Source organism: Halichoeres trimaculatus, unplaced genomic scaffold (assembly GCF_033239565.1).
Source record: "Halichoeres trimaculatus isolate MK-OKI-2021-1 unplaced genomic scaffold, fHalTri1.1 fHalTri1_scaffold_4, whole genome shotgun sequence".
Lineage (NCBI taxonomy): Eukaryota > Metazoa > Chordata > Actinopteri > Labriformes > Labridae > Halichoeres > Halichoeres trimaculatus.
This window is the reverse complement of record NW_027437182.1, coordinates 31,568,110-31,582,951: the sequence shown is the minus strand read 5'-3', so window position 1 is coordinate 31,582,951 and position 14,842 is coordinate 31,568,110. Positions and strand designations below refer to the sequence as shown.

General features: G+C 40.1%; 1 protein-coding gene across 16 annotated transcripts in view; it reads left to right on the top strand.

Annotated features, from left to right (window-relative positions):
• kif1aa (kinesin family member 1Aa) overlaps window positions 1-14,842 on the top strand; it is a 76,317-nt gene continuing 61,475 nt past the window's right edge. For 14 of the 16 annotated variants that reach the window (XM_074668059.1, XM_074668057.1, XM_074668050.1 and 11 more), the window contains exons 1-2: window positions 1-335; window positions 4,844-4,989. In XM_074668059.1, coding sequence (XP_074524160.1) covers window positions 4,884-4,989 — 106 coding nt within the window. In that variant the 5' untranslated portion in view covers window positions 1-335; window positions 4,844-4,883. The remainder of the gene's footprint in view (window positions 336-4,843; window positions 4,990-14,842) is intronic. The other 2 variants (XM_074668058.1, XM_074668060.1) reach the window with 1 other exon arrangement.

Genomic DNA, 14,842 nt, shown 5'->3' with positions numbered 1-14,842 from the left:
ACCGGCTCAGTGGAGCTCGAGCATCCTCCTTACCAGAGACAGGGAGACAACAGAGCCATTTTGACCGCGTTTGGAGTGAGAGGAAGCGGCCGAGCATCCTGAAACAACCGACCGGCCACTGTTGACTCAAAGCGGGGACGAACAGGGAGGGAGGGTCGGTGCGGTGCGGACACGGTCGTCCTCTGCTCGTCCCGTTTTCATGGAGAGGAAAAGCTGTTAGCTGGGGGCAGAGCCAGACCTGGAGGAGACCAGAGGAGGTGGAGGATACTGAAACCAAGACAAGCCCGACAAACACGGTTTCCGCTCAGGAGGAGGAGGTTTCTGGCCTTGAAGAGGTAGGTTTTCCTCTGTTTGTCCTTCTTTTTCCACTGTCACCGCCGGTTGATGCAGTTTTAATGAGGCGGTCTTTATTTACTTAGTGTTAAATCTCCAGGGAAGAGATGGGCATAGGGTGCGGCCATTGAAGAGGCTGTCAGTGTGGGAAAGACGCTCCTGTACAGACAGGGACTTTTAAGCTTTTCCTTTACACTCTACATGTACTGTCAGGGTATTTTTAAGCTTTTACTGTCGAAAAAACAACATTTAATGGAGTGAGGTGGGCGACAGGAAGAAAAACGCCTCTCATTGGGCGTAAGGTGAACACGAAACACACCGATACACCTGCTAATTGAAGAAATGTTACATAATAACCGCTCAAATTCATAATTTCTTTACTATTAACGCTATTTATTGTTAATTTTAGCCTATTTAATTAAGAACCTGCTGTTCTGCCCTTCATGGTTTCGCTGTCATGTTAATAACTAACAAATTAAAGCATTTAATAGACTGTCCCCTGGGTTAAATTGTATGAAATTGTCGTCATGCTCATACACAGACAGGCAGGGTAAATGACATTAGCCTTTGTCACTGGGAAGATGGTGACCGCCCAGCTGAGCCCCCTCATCAGCTGATTGGTCTGAAGATTATGGATATTGATGTGGATAGTGGAAAAAGTTATTACATATTCTCCATTATTATTTAGATCTGTATATACTGATGTTACGGGCAGGGGATTCTCTCTTCCCCAAATATCAAAACAAGGGTGGATTAGAGGTTGAGTTTTGTCCCTTTCTGTCCTGATCAGACCTCAGTCTTCAGGAGCGTTGTGCTGAAAGCAACAGAATCCAGTTTTTCTTTTAAAGTGACATTGCTTTCTCACATTTCACGATGAATCTCTGCAGGTGTCAGCTTCAGCGGTTGTTCCAGGAAGTGGGGTGACACAGCAAATTTACAACAATCAATTAGGATGACAAGCATCTGAGTCACTCACTATAGGAAAATACTCCAAGTATTGATGCAGACATTATCCCTAATTGCTTACAAAGTCAGAATAAATGCTACATATAGTTTTGATATGCTTTATATTTTGATTTTGATGATGTTCACAGTTAACCCTGGGCTGCAGAGAAAGCTAATTGTATCCTCTTGCTCACTGTTAAGGCTTATTGATAAAGGCATTAAATGGATGTAATTTGATCTCCATTTACGATGAGTCACACTTGGTCCTGATGCACCCACAATGCCACCACACACTGAACACACACACACTGAACACACACACACACAGTGATTTAATGTTCATATGTGGTCTTTCAGGAGACAGTATGATGAGCTGCTAAATGGAGCCAGACTCAGGATTTGTGGCCGGTTTCAGTGCCTTTGTCATCCAGGGAAACAGTCTGACATTTAGCTGCTGCTGCTGCTGCACTTCTTTTGTCACTGCCGGCTTCATTATCCGTCCCTCTCTGCTGGCTGGAGCTGACCATGCATGGTCTTTTCATGTTGCAGCCGGGGAGCCCGACCCAGCCCCATTGTGCTGATTTCCTCAACCATAAGGTGTAACGTTCGGCCCTGCAAAGTTGTAACCCAAGTGTAGAAAATAGCTTTGTAACCTTAACCAAATAAGCAGGTTGGAGAATCGTTTGTAGGACAGGAAAACGTGTACAGGCAAGGGATGTGGCTTTTTACTTTGCTAAACCACAAAACAGTCACATATCGTCACAATCTGCTCTCAATATTTTATCACTGAAGGCCTGAAATACCCACAATGCACTGTTACCGGACACCTGCCACCAGGCTGAGGCTCCTGTAAATAGTAACAACTTGTTATAATGCTCTGCTGCTCTGACAGAAGTCATCTTGAATAGTTCAGAGGTATTTTGGTTGATTAAACAGGGATAAAAGATGTCTGTCTGGCTAAAGGCTGGTGCTAGCTCTGCCAATTTTAGCCATGCTCTGCCACCAACATAGAGTGTTTTAACCACAGACATTTTCCTTAGGGCTGCACCGATCACAATTTTCTGCCCGATCACGGATTTTTAAAAAGCCTGACCTGCTGATATCGATTTATTTTTTATAACTGACCGCATATGCCTTCAATGTTCCAATCTTATTTTATTGAAAATAGGGCTGCAGCTATCGAATATTTTAGTATTCGAATATTCTCCCGAAAATCCCATCGATTAATCGAGTAATCGAGTAATCGGATAAAATACGTTTTTGTTTAGTTAAAGAGCAGTTATTGTTCAAATTATTATTTTTTTCTTTAAGAAATAAAATTTTCTGATACAACATGTCAGTAAGAGCACTTGCTTTGGTAGCTCCAAAATTTGTAAACACACTTTGACACATTTTTTTGTGCCTTGTACATCTCATCAAATGTTGTGGACCCAAATGGCACCCGTTTCGTAGAATGACCCATTAGTCTCCAAACTCCAGAAAAGAAGCTAGATTTGTTGCTAGTTGCTATTTAGTATAAGAGGTAGCTTGAGGGGTCTGAAAACTCTCTTAATATGGCCTCAGCTCTATTTGAAATACCACTCTTTGATCTTTTTTTAAAATCGATTCCTCGAGGTGGAGAAAATTACTTGAGTAATTTTTGTAATCGAGTACCTCGAATCATTCGAGGAATCGTTTCAGCTCTAATTGAAAATCATTGAACAATACCTGTAAAACAATAAAATCTTTATGTTTTAACTTAAACAACCAATAAAGTGTCCTGAGTTTTTGGTCTCAGAGCAAAAATCAACAATGGATGGCTGTCAAACCTTCCTGGAGGAGATATAAGATCAGTATCATATGTAAGGATGGGCCAATCACCAATCCCCATAAATTAAGGCCAGCCGATCAATTGGTGCATGGCTTATTTTCATATGTTGCTCTACAGCGTTAGTGATAAATTTGTAATGGATTGCAGGAGGAAATACTAAAGGTGGAGGACCCAGATCCAGATAGAACTCAAGAAATGTTTTATTTCAACTAAACTCAAAGCCCAGATAAGACTAAAGAAATCAAGCAAAAACCCAGAACCTCTAAACCAAAAACCTCTAGAAAAACTTCTCACCAGGAGACTGAAGAACGCACAACATGCAACAAGTGACAGCAACACAGGACGATGAACTGACAAAGAACCATGGAAACACAGAGGCTATATCGACAGAGGAGCAATCAACACAGGTCGGAAACAAGACACAGGTGAAACACATGAGAGGCAGTCAAACAGGAGGGGAACACAAAGCCAGGAGGAAAAACAAAATGAAGAGGACATGAGGGAAAGCACACGACAAGAATAACTTAGGTCTTGAACACATGTAGCTTGGTATTTTCAAAAACCAACCCACCTCAATCATTCATTCTTTGGTCCACACACACCAGGCAAATCCACCAATAAGTGTGGCTCGAAGCATGCCAAACCCATTTTCTCAGAGTTTTTCAGATGTAAAACCTGTGCCATCCAATCAGAATGAACCTTGTCAATCAGTTGTGACGTTTGGGAACCAAAAACTCTGTTTCCCAGCTTGAAACCAACATGAAACCATGAATCCAGAGTTTAACTAAATCTTCTTATTTTGTTTTCAGAAAATATTATCAGTGACATTAAGCTGCGTTTTCATGAGGATGACAGGCCTGAACGTACAAAAAAAAGTGTGGTTTTCCAGAGACCCAGCTGCATGTGGACATGGCCTAAGCTGATAGGAATAACAAAGACAGAAACAACTCACAACACTGAAACACTGAGACTAAACGTGACAAAAAGCCTACACAAGACAGAAACACAAGGAAATCAAACCATGAGATCAACAACCGACAAACCAAAGACAATAACAAAGTTTAGACTTTCCCCTGAGTGGTTTACATGGAATATTTGGCCAATGTCATGCATAATACACAAAATGAAATCTGACATGTCCCGCTGGAGTGGAACTGGATAATTTTTCTATAGAAATGTACTGAATATATAAGTCACCCAATAAATGATATTTTAGCTGAAAATGAAGCGCTTCAATAATCCCCTTCAATCATTGCTACAATTTTTTGTCTAACTTCTGATAAAATAGTTTTACTTTAAAGAACTGCTCCATAAGACTTGTTTATGATAAAAAGTGAAATATTTTTGTGATAAACAGATGTCACAGATTTGATTCTCTTTTTATCAGTCAAACCTTTTTTTGCTTAGATTTGCATTTTTTTAGATGTTTTTCAAAATTGAAAAGAACAGTGCACACTTTTGCCTTTAAAGTTGGAATAAAACATTTTGTACCTCTTCTCATGAAATGATTGTGATGGATTTATGCTTCATAGATAAAGTGTACATCTCCTCCAAACATATCACAGTAAGTATCGAACCACTGTTAACCTCTTAAAATGGTTCCATGAGAAGAAAATGTTTTATTCCAGCTATACGGGGTATTCTGGGTATAATGTGTGATGATTGTACAAGGCCTCTGTTATGTCATTTGCATACCAACTGGTTTATCTTGGTGAATGTGATTACTCAGGATTCACTCTATGCTCCTCTCCACAGACCCAAAGAAGGCACCCCGAGGTGCTAGGAAGACAGCACCATGGCAGGGGCCTCTGTGAAGGTGGCGGTGCGCGTCCGCCCCTTCAATTCAAGGGAGATTGGAAAAGAGAGCAAATGCATCATTCAAATGACGGGAAACACAACCAGTAAGTAATCAAACTATCCCACCCTCAGTGGGCCCTGAGACCTCTTCTTATGTTTTTTTTCAGTCACTCTGTACGATGCATCCATGAGGAGGGATTTATTCTTCAACTAGAAGGGATGAATCTAAGCTTTGACTGGACAACAACAAATCCTAAGTCATGTTTACCACATGAAGAGTATTCACAACAAACCCATCCTACAAATCTTAATCCAGAGTACATCCAGAGCACATTTCACCTGTTGCACTGAGGATGTTGGAAGAGCATCTTCTACACCAATATGAAGCTGTTTGCAACCTTCAGATAAATTTATGGTAATTAAAGTGGTAAAAAAATTCTTTAACTTTTTATTTGTGATAGGAACGACATGTTTCAAACAGGTGTTGCGTAAAACATAAGGACTGGCAGATAGACGTAGAAATGGTCAGTTAAAGCTTTTACGCACAAATCATCATCACATTAAAGTTAAAGCACATTGCTTTTGTTCTCATTGTGCAATCCTAGGACTACTTCACTATCACTGCTGCTGTCTGCCATTTTTATATGTGAGAAAAAATAAAAAGAAAGGATGCTTAAAGCTCATGTAAAAAGAAATTAAGCAACAAAAAACGCTGTGGCAGTTTTCTCATGTTTTCTCAGATAATTCCAAATATCAGAAGCCTCCTACTTTATTTTCCCACATTGTGTTTATCATTTACTCCTCTTTCCTGTCACTCCTGTCCTACTGGCTCACATCTTACAGTTTTTCTGAAGTAACTTCCTGTTTTTAGATTCAGGGATGCAAGCGCACCTTGTGAGTCAGTCAAAACTCAGTCAAATCAATGAGAAAGAAAATGAATATTGATGTTTCTTTGGGAACAGCAGCGGAATTGTTCAAGTACTTTTTGCATCCGAATGAAATAAAGGGCTTTTGTTATCTGATTATTAGATAATGTAACCCAGGCAGGAAAGAGCAAAATGAGATCTTCAGAGATAACAGTTTTATGAGACAGTATCTTCCCTAAAGCTCAAACATCAACTGTGTTACTTATACTATGTTACTTATCATGAACTGAGCATTGTGGAATATAACCTAATGTAGGGTGAGTGTATCCTAACATTTCTGTTTAGATCACGGGTGGCCAACCAGTCAGAGACCAAGAGCCACAAAAACTACTGTGGTACTACAAAGAGCCACATCACACATAAACGAAAGGACATAAGATGAAAATGAATACACTTCCAAATTCTGAAGCGACATTTATTTCGTTTGTAAGCGTGTTTCAATTGTTACTTGGAGCCGTGTCTAAGACAAGTTTCTGTTTTTACTGCAGAAGAGACAAAGTTTCATTTATCTATCTATCTAGAAAGCTATAACCACATGTGCAATGTCGGGAAAAGAAACTGAAACTTAAGTATCAACCCCATTACCCAAGTATTGATCGATACTGATCCCAAAGTTGGCATCAATATATCAATATTTCAGATTGATTGCCACACCACTACTCATAACAATAATGAATGGATCAAAGAGCTAAAAAGCCACATGTCGCTCGGGAGCCGCAGGTTGGCCAACCCTGGTTCAGATTGTTTGCTAACATGTTTACTCAAGCTAATTTGAGGTTGGCTGAGAGCTTGTTTGGACATAATTTGTTGACACACTCTCAGATCCTGCTCATAAAACTTTTCTTTTCTTCCATTTAACCTATTGTAACAAGTCTTTTCCATATGTTTTTTGTGCATATCCCTGTGATATAAAAACTATATATAAAGGAGAGGTAATTCAGGCGTTTCTGCTGCTGCCCTTGACTCTCCAACCTCCCTGCACTGCAGGAGTGACTCTGCAAATCTCCTGTGAGATGAAAGACCTAAATCATGACACGGGATGAGCAGAGAATTAAGTCAGAATGAGCAGGTCATTAAGATGCTGTGAAGATTTTATTATTCTGAATAAGAAATGAAAGATGGTCTCATTACAGGGTAGATCCTGTAAATCACTTCATGGAGTCTGCAGCAGAGGGGTGTTATAAATGAAATCTTCTGCTCAGGAAATCTCTTTCATCCTATAGGTGACATAATCTTCTGTGTGTTTGACCTTCGATTCAATCAGAGCCGAGCCGGCTGTTTGTGTATGTCGCTGGATTTAGCCACACATAACAATGGCTGCTTAATGAAGATCCTGTCAGCTCAGTGTTAGAGTGATTGAATGTTTTCACATGAACCTGGTTTGTGAGATGTCCATTTGGGCTTGTATCTTAAACTTTGCTGGACATGTGTGAAGGAGCGTGAGTTGTATGTTTGTGTGAGTGTGGAGATGAGAGTGTTCCACATTCCTCGGGTTATTCGGTGCAGAGTGAGGACTCTAGTCGAGCAGCGACTGGAAAGACACTCGATATGTAGTCTGCTAAGCAAGGTAAAGCCGTTCATCTATAATGGATGAGGCTTCCTGAAATATTTACCGTTTGGCCTAATTTAGCCTGCTTCCCCCTCCTTCCTCATGTCACGGGTGACTAGACAACAAGCCGGGCTGCTTTTTTTGGCCTGTCATATTTTAACCGTGAGATTTGTTGCATTTCGGGATGTGGATCCTGGCCTACTCGATGCTTAATTTCATCAAACCTCACAGGAGTTTCTCTGTTTTCAGGATCCTCCCTTGAGGACTAAACAGCATGAATGTCACTCTCTTTTTGTTGACACCTACAGTTAGCTTTGTGTCACTGCCTCTGTACAGATTTCCATCATTTGTCCCGGCAGCAGTGGACAATGAGTATTATGTTGTAAGCAGACTCTCCTGCAGCAGAGTAAATTTAGATCAGAGGCTTTGTAATCCACAGAGAAGATATTTACGGTGTTGGTATCACCAAACGTCCTTGGAGACGTCCTGTTTGATTTCATCTGTAAATTAGATTTCTGAACACGTACAGCCTATTTGCTTTTCTATTAATCCAGTTTTCTATGTAAGTCGTGTTTAAATGGTTTATTATGGTATTTTTCAGTCTTGGTTCTGTTTGAATTCACCGTTTTATGGTCTCAGGAGGAAAAGGATGTAGAAATTCATCACCAGTAGTTGGTTAACGCTTAAAGACCTGGCCCTTTTTTTAGGGTCTCTGCTGGAAAAATGACACACCCAATTTAAAAGAGTGTATCTTTTAATCCACAAGGTCTGTTTGGATCCTTCTGGTGTAATAAAGGGAACACTTGGGAAATTTGTTCAGAGGTGTCAGTTTTGGTATTTATGTCACTGGCTCAGAGTAATAACTAAGGTGTTACACAGACGAATGGGAAGTTTGGTTTAAGCATGGCCTGACTTTGTTTGTAGCTGAGTTTCTCCTGGTTAAACTGACATGCAGTTTGACTTAATTTAAACATGTTTTGTTTTATACCTTTGGTTGCAGAGTGACCACAAAGTCCCCCAGTTAAATGACCTTAGGGTTTAAAGGGTCAATATGACACCAGAGGGGCAGGCTTTAATGGCTGCAGCGTAATTACATGTGGTGAATCTCCAGCAAACCTCAGAGGTCAAAAAATAAAGGACTGTGTTTCGTGGATTATTTCTTTGTTGGAGCAATGCTTCTTAAGTTATATTTCCCACTGAAAATTCTGTTAATTTGTCTTTTAAATGGAGCCACATTTGTAAGGAACATGCATTTTTGGGGTGAGCAGCAGAGCTGAGTATTAGAGTTGGGTACCTTTCACATTTGAAACGATACGGTACCGATGCCCAGTACCTGGCAATCGGTACCTGTACTCAACGGTACCAATTTTTGGTCCTTTTTTTGTGTCTATGTGGTAAAAAATATCAATTTTTTTAATAATAAAATATACATATATTTACAATTTATCAAATACAATTCTTCAATATATAACCTTGAAATGCTGTGTTCATGTCCAGCGTGGAAAATCACCTACTCTCCCACTCCCTCACAGTCACAAGGATGCGTTTAGGTACCTAAACATGGTACCTTTTGACTCTACACAAATCGGTACCCGGTACTTTTGACATAAATTGATCTGTACCTAAAAAAGTACCTAATTCGGTACCGATCCCTACTGAGTATGCGGGTTACATCCATGAAAAATTTGCTAAATCTCCTCTGCCAATGCCAAACAAACATGTTGCTGTTGACTCTTGTTTTGAGCTTCTGGTACCCCCAGGTGTCAATTGTCAGCACCTGTGAGCGTTGGCTCTGCTACAGTGGTCAGTGGATGTCTGTTCCAAGAATTAGCATGCCACATTTGACTGATCTGGATAGGTTTATAGGTCTTATAGGTACCAACCAAGTTCCATCTGTAGTACCAATTCACAAAAAATCAATTGGTACCATGTTTCGGTACCCAAACCCATGCTTGACTTTGATGGAGTAGGCAATTTTCCATGCTGAACCTGAACACAGCATTCCACATATATACACTGAGAAATAAATATCTTAAATTCAAATAACTTTGGATTTTATTTTTGAACAAACTAATATTTATTACCTCATAAACAAACACAAAAGTACCAAAAAATGGTACCATTGAGAACTGATACCAGTTGCCAGGTACCTGGCATCGGTACCATATTGTTTCAAATGTAAAAGGTACCCAAACAAGTGACAGTATAGATTAACAACATAGTGTTTTCAATACAAAGTGCAGGAGCTGTAACTAGGACCCTTTTGCCTTATAACCGTAAGCTGTTGAAAACATGGGCACAGTCTTGATGATGTCACCCGTTGGTTTCTAAAGAGGGATTTTAAAGCCAGGGAGAAAAGCTGGCGCTGCAGCGAGCTCTTAGCATCCTGGTAAATGGCTACATGGCACCAAAACAACAAGGGGTGCTGGGTTGGCTCAGATGTTGGAGAAGGATCCAGTGTTTAACATGGTTTGGAGCATGTTTCCCCACATTTCTTCTGTTTATCCAGCTGTGCTTTCTGTTTCTGGTACAGGCAAAAAGCACTAAAATATTCATCTGAACTGATAAATAAATAGATGGAGACCAAGCTATCCCTATCATGGAATGGTTCCTGTTTATCCATCACAGCACGCACTGAGCTAGTTTGTCTGAGTGACGTCTGAGATAATTTAGCATGTCACTTTTTTAGACGCTATCATGGCTCATCCATCAGTAAATATTCTAATCCTTCTTTCAGAGACGGTGTTACATAAGTCATAAATCACTCCTCTATTTAAAGATAGAGGCTAATATTGACTGCAAATGTTTTATCCGTGCATGTCTTCCTCGGATGTTGCTTCTTTTTTAGAAATCATATTTACTTTTACAAACTTTTGCCACATAATAGAAAAAAAAGTATGAATCATATCTTCCCAGATGGATTGATTAAAGGATTGACTGTGAAGATCTTTGATTTGAAAGGACATGATTACAGGAGTTTGCATCGTCATGATTAGTCAGAAACACAGCAATGTGTGATCTGTGATATGAGGATGTAATCATTAAATGTAAAAATATGACATTGGTAGTTTCATGAGAAACTGACACAAATAATTAAACTTAACAAAGTTAAAACATAATTTCATTAAACATAAAAAATCTGAGCTTTTCTGGGAAAATGTTTCCTTCCTCCAAATTATAAACTTCAAAAGTTTTCTTCAACCTTTGTTGGGAACTTGATGTCTGTCAGGTGACTAACCTGAGCAGTCTCTTCAGATTCTTGTTGTTTATTCCTGATTTTCCCAATGAGGTTTTCTTTGAGGGTTTTTGTTAACAAAAGTTGAAAGATTTATCTGAAAGTAATGTTTGGAAACTTCGATTGAATTAGCTTAAGATCTTCAGTCATTGATCACATGCACACAGTAAGAGCGTTCAAACGGTTTTTAATCAGGCCCGGGACAAGATTCTGTTTGTTCAATCAGCCTCAAACTCCAGAGATTTAACTGAGTTTATGTAAGCGGTGTAGAAAATGTCTCGCTGGTCAGATCCACGCTGAACACAAAGCTGCTTTCAGAGTCTGCAGGTCTTTCAGCAGAGCAGATTGTTCTCTCCCAAACCGAGTCAATGGCTCTGGATGTGGACTACAGGATGTGAGCACACTGATGTCATGAAAAAGCCTCATTGGTTGCAGTGTCTGGAGGGGGTACAGAGGCCGGGAATAAATGCCCCCTTGTCTTTTTGTCGTCTGGGGCTGTGGAAAGGAGGAAGAAGAAGGAGCTTTGGGTTTTTTGTGAGCGTCTCACTCTCTGCTTTGTGCTCTCTGACACTCATGTGCGGGTCAATAGCCTGGTTCCCACAAAGCAGCAGAATGGCAGTAAGCTTGTTTTTAAGAGAGCCTCCCTCCCAGGCTGACCTTAATTAAGATGCAGGGACAGACCTGCAGGCTGCATACTGTAGGCCTCTCTGTTAGGGATCTTTGTGAATTGAGATATTTAATCACCATGTAGCAGAAGTAGAATCACTTAATGTTTTAGCAGGCACTTTAACTATTACACCCGTTGATTGTATAAAATCCAATGTTTACGTCATTCATTTTGTTTTTATTTAGGCATGTCACAGATCACATTAAAAATTAATTCATCTTAAGGATTAAATCATTTCATGCCACTTATCTTCATTTCCTTCACTTGCAAAGACGTCATAATCATTACAGCGTATGCTCAAACAGGGCTTATTTGAGCAAGGTGCCTCCTGACAGACATGATGCCTTTAGACTCAGGTCTTAAAAACTCCGGATTAGTGTGTGGGATTCATCAAGCAGCAGACGAAAAACCACCTACGCCCTGCGCTGTGTCTGAATATAGCATCAACATGGCTCTGCTCCAGTCTCTGTCAGAGGGTTCACATCACATCCCCTCTGCCAGACCTGCTGACGCGGCCACATTTCCTCTCCTATTGACCAGGGCAGGTCACCCGTGACAGCCCGACCAGCATCACTCAGCCTCTGATAGAAAGACCCAACAGTCAGGGCAAAGACAGCGCAGAGGATACTGTGGCTGTGGATCATATCTAAAGCATCCTGTATATGATGCTGTGACTGTGATGTATCACCTCTGAAATGATGCTCAAAGAGTGTGTCATCAATGTAGTTAATGTGACATAAAGAGAATTACTGACGGTCATAAGATATTCATAGTTTGATAATTACATGATTATAACACCACAACAAACCGTGTAGTTTTCAGCCCTAGCTTCTCTTATTATGAACATTGATAATATCTATGTGGTAAAATAAATATTAACAGGGTAATGAAGGACATTTAACAGTGAACAGCTAGACAACAATTATTTAGAATAGAATAGAACTTTGTCATTGTAACAAGTACAACGAAATTGAAGTCAAAGCAGCAATCAAGAAAACAAAAGTAAAAGTGTATAGAAAGTGCAAAAAGGTCCATAAGAAAATAGATGCTGACAGCTTGTCCATCATTCTCCAGTTCAGCCAGCCTCCACCTACACAGGGTCCAGAACTGAGCTTCTTCAGTCATACTCCATCTCTGTCTCCTGGATCCTGTATGCTCACAGCAGGTGAAGCTCTTCCAACGTGGTGTTGGTGTCTGATGTTAGCTACGTTAGCTATGTCTGCAAATAGCATGATGCTACTCTGCCCTCTGGTATTCCATCTGTTGCTGGGTTAGCACGGCTAGCTTGTCCATCTTATTGGAGATAGATCTTACGTTCCCAATAACAATGGATGGAAGGACAGGTTGATGACGTCACTTCTGAGCTCACACCTGAGAACCAGCACGTCGTCCTCACCTCCTTCTCCTCACCTTGTGGGAAGACATCAGGCCTTACACCAGTTAGCACTGACATGCTACAGGCTGCTAACAGCTGAGTTCACATGTAAACAATGCAGACATGGTTACATGTAGGATCTCCAGACAAACACAAGAGAAAAAGTAGTAAAAATATCACTGAAGACAAAACCAGTTTGTTGTTCATGATCAACAAATGAGCCTCACAAAGTAATGATCCAATCCAAATACAAAGATTACGAAAAAGAGACAAAAAAATTACAAGAAACGGACAAAGAAAAGAGAGCCGATGCAAAAGGCAGCCATAGCCAACAGGGCGGCACCAAGCAAGTTTACATTTTCTTTGCTGGTTTTCACCGTGTGACTTGTTTGTCTGTTGAAACGAGGAAGATTTCGTTTTTTGTCATTAGAACCTTATTTGTCATAGACAAAGATCAGCAGAGAGACTAGACAGACCGCATTATCCACAGATGCCAAAAAGGGACATAAAAAAAGTTTTTGAGGGTAGCTGTGATCAGATTGATAAAGGGTCCAGAGAAAAAAAAATCTGTAGTTGCAGCCTCTTTAATGTGAATATAATCTTTACTAATTTTTAACTTTAAAATTATAAATTTCAAGACAAGGCAAAATATTTGAAGGACTCCTCTATGTCTTTAAGGCGGGAGAATCAGTTACTATTCAGTATTGTTTATTACCAGCCAACACCAGTTAACCTGAAATGATGCAGCAACACAGTATTATACAATCAATTCAATGATACTGTAGAATATGAAAAGGTGCAGTTCAATATGATACAGTCTGATACAATACAAACCAATTCAATGAGATTTGAAAAAAAGACATGAGCCTGTTCAACATCAGTGATGTGGTGTACCACAAAACCATACACAAGATAGAGAATGGTTCAATAAAGAACAATGAGGCAGCACAATGCACAGTACAATACAATATGACATGATGTGAAATGGTCTGAGACAGTACAAAACAATAAGGAATGGGTTGATATCAGTGGCGTGGAATGGAAATTTTTTTTGAGGAAGCCAAGTGAGACAAAGCCTCTAATCTGTATGATTTTTAGGGAGTGGGGTTCATAAAAGACTTTGTTGCAGCTTGTATATCGCTTTTTCATGTAATGGAATGACCTGTTAGACCGCCCAGAGAGCGCTCATTTTACTTACTTTGAACACCGACACACGCCCTTTCACTCTCCCACCCTCACTCACTCATTCACACGCGTACATTATCCTCTTGACTTAGCTTAAATGTCTTATTTATTTACTCAACCGCCTGCTCAAACGCACAACCGGCCGCTTCATGCACACTGCTAATGTGCTAATCTCACTGATTTCATTCAGTGGCTTGATGATGATGATGATTCTGTCATTTGATTGGTTTGAGGCCAAAGACAGGGTGGCTTCCCTTGACACGGTCTTGGCCAATCACTGGTGAGCAGTGTCATGACCGCAGCCTCATCTGATTGGTTAATCATTCTTTTTTTTTCACGAAGGGATGCCAACTCTGCTTGGCTTCCTTGCAGGCAACAGTGTGCAGTATCATATTTTCACCACTTATTCACAGCATAACATTTAGGAGGGCGCTGTTTTACACATCGTAAAATGCTCAATAAGTGGAGGAGAGAAATAAGGAAGAGATGACAGTGACGAAACACGGAAGAATTATCGAAACTGTTATAAAGGAGTATTTTCATTAAAACACAGCTACAGTCTGAAAAAAGTGAGGAAGCATGGCTTCCCTTGGCCTCCGGGAGAAAACGCCACTGGTTGATATGATATTATATTCTAGCATGGTATCACAGAGGAAGATCTAACAGAATACCAGTTTGCTAAGAGATGTTGTACAAAAGAATATGATGCAAAATTTAGCTTTTACGTGACTTGATACAATCTGAGTGAATGTGATGCAATGAAAGTCAAAATAGTGTGTGATACAGTAAAAAACATGAGCTGCACCACAATGCAGTATATGATTTGATCTAAACACAGTACAATACAATGCAGTATGAATGGACAGAGTGGAGATCATCTGTTTCTGAAACAGCGTTTTGAGGCCTATTGTCAGTGAGTGCCCACCTGTCATTCAAATTAGCCATGCCTTCAAATGGGAAAAACCCCATACATGGTGTGCAGATTAAGACAGTAGCTACTCAGACCCAAATTGTTTTTAA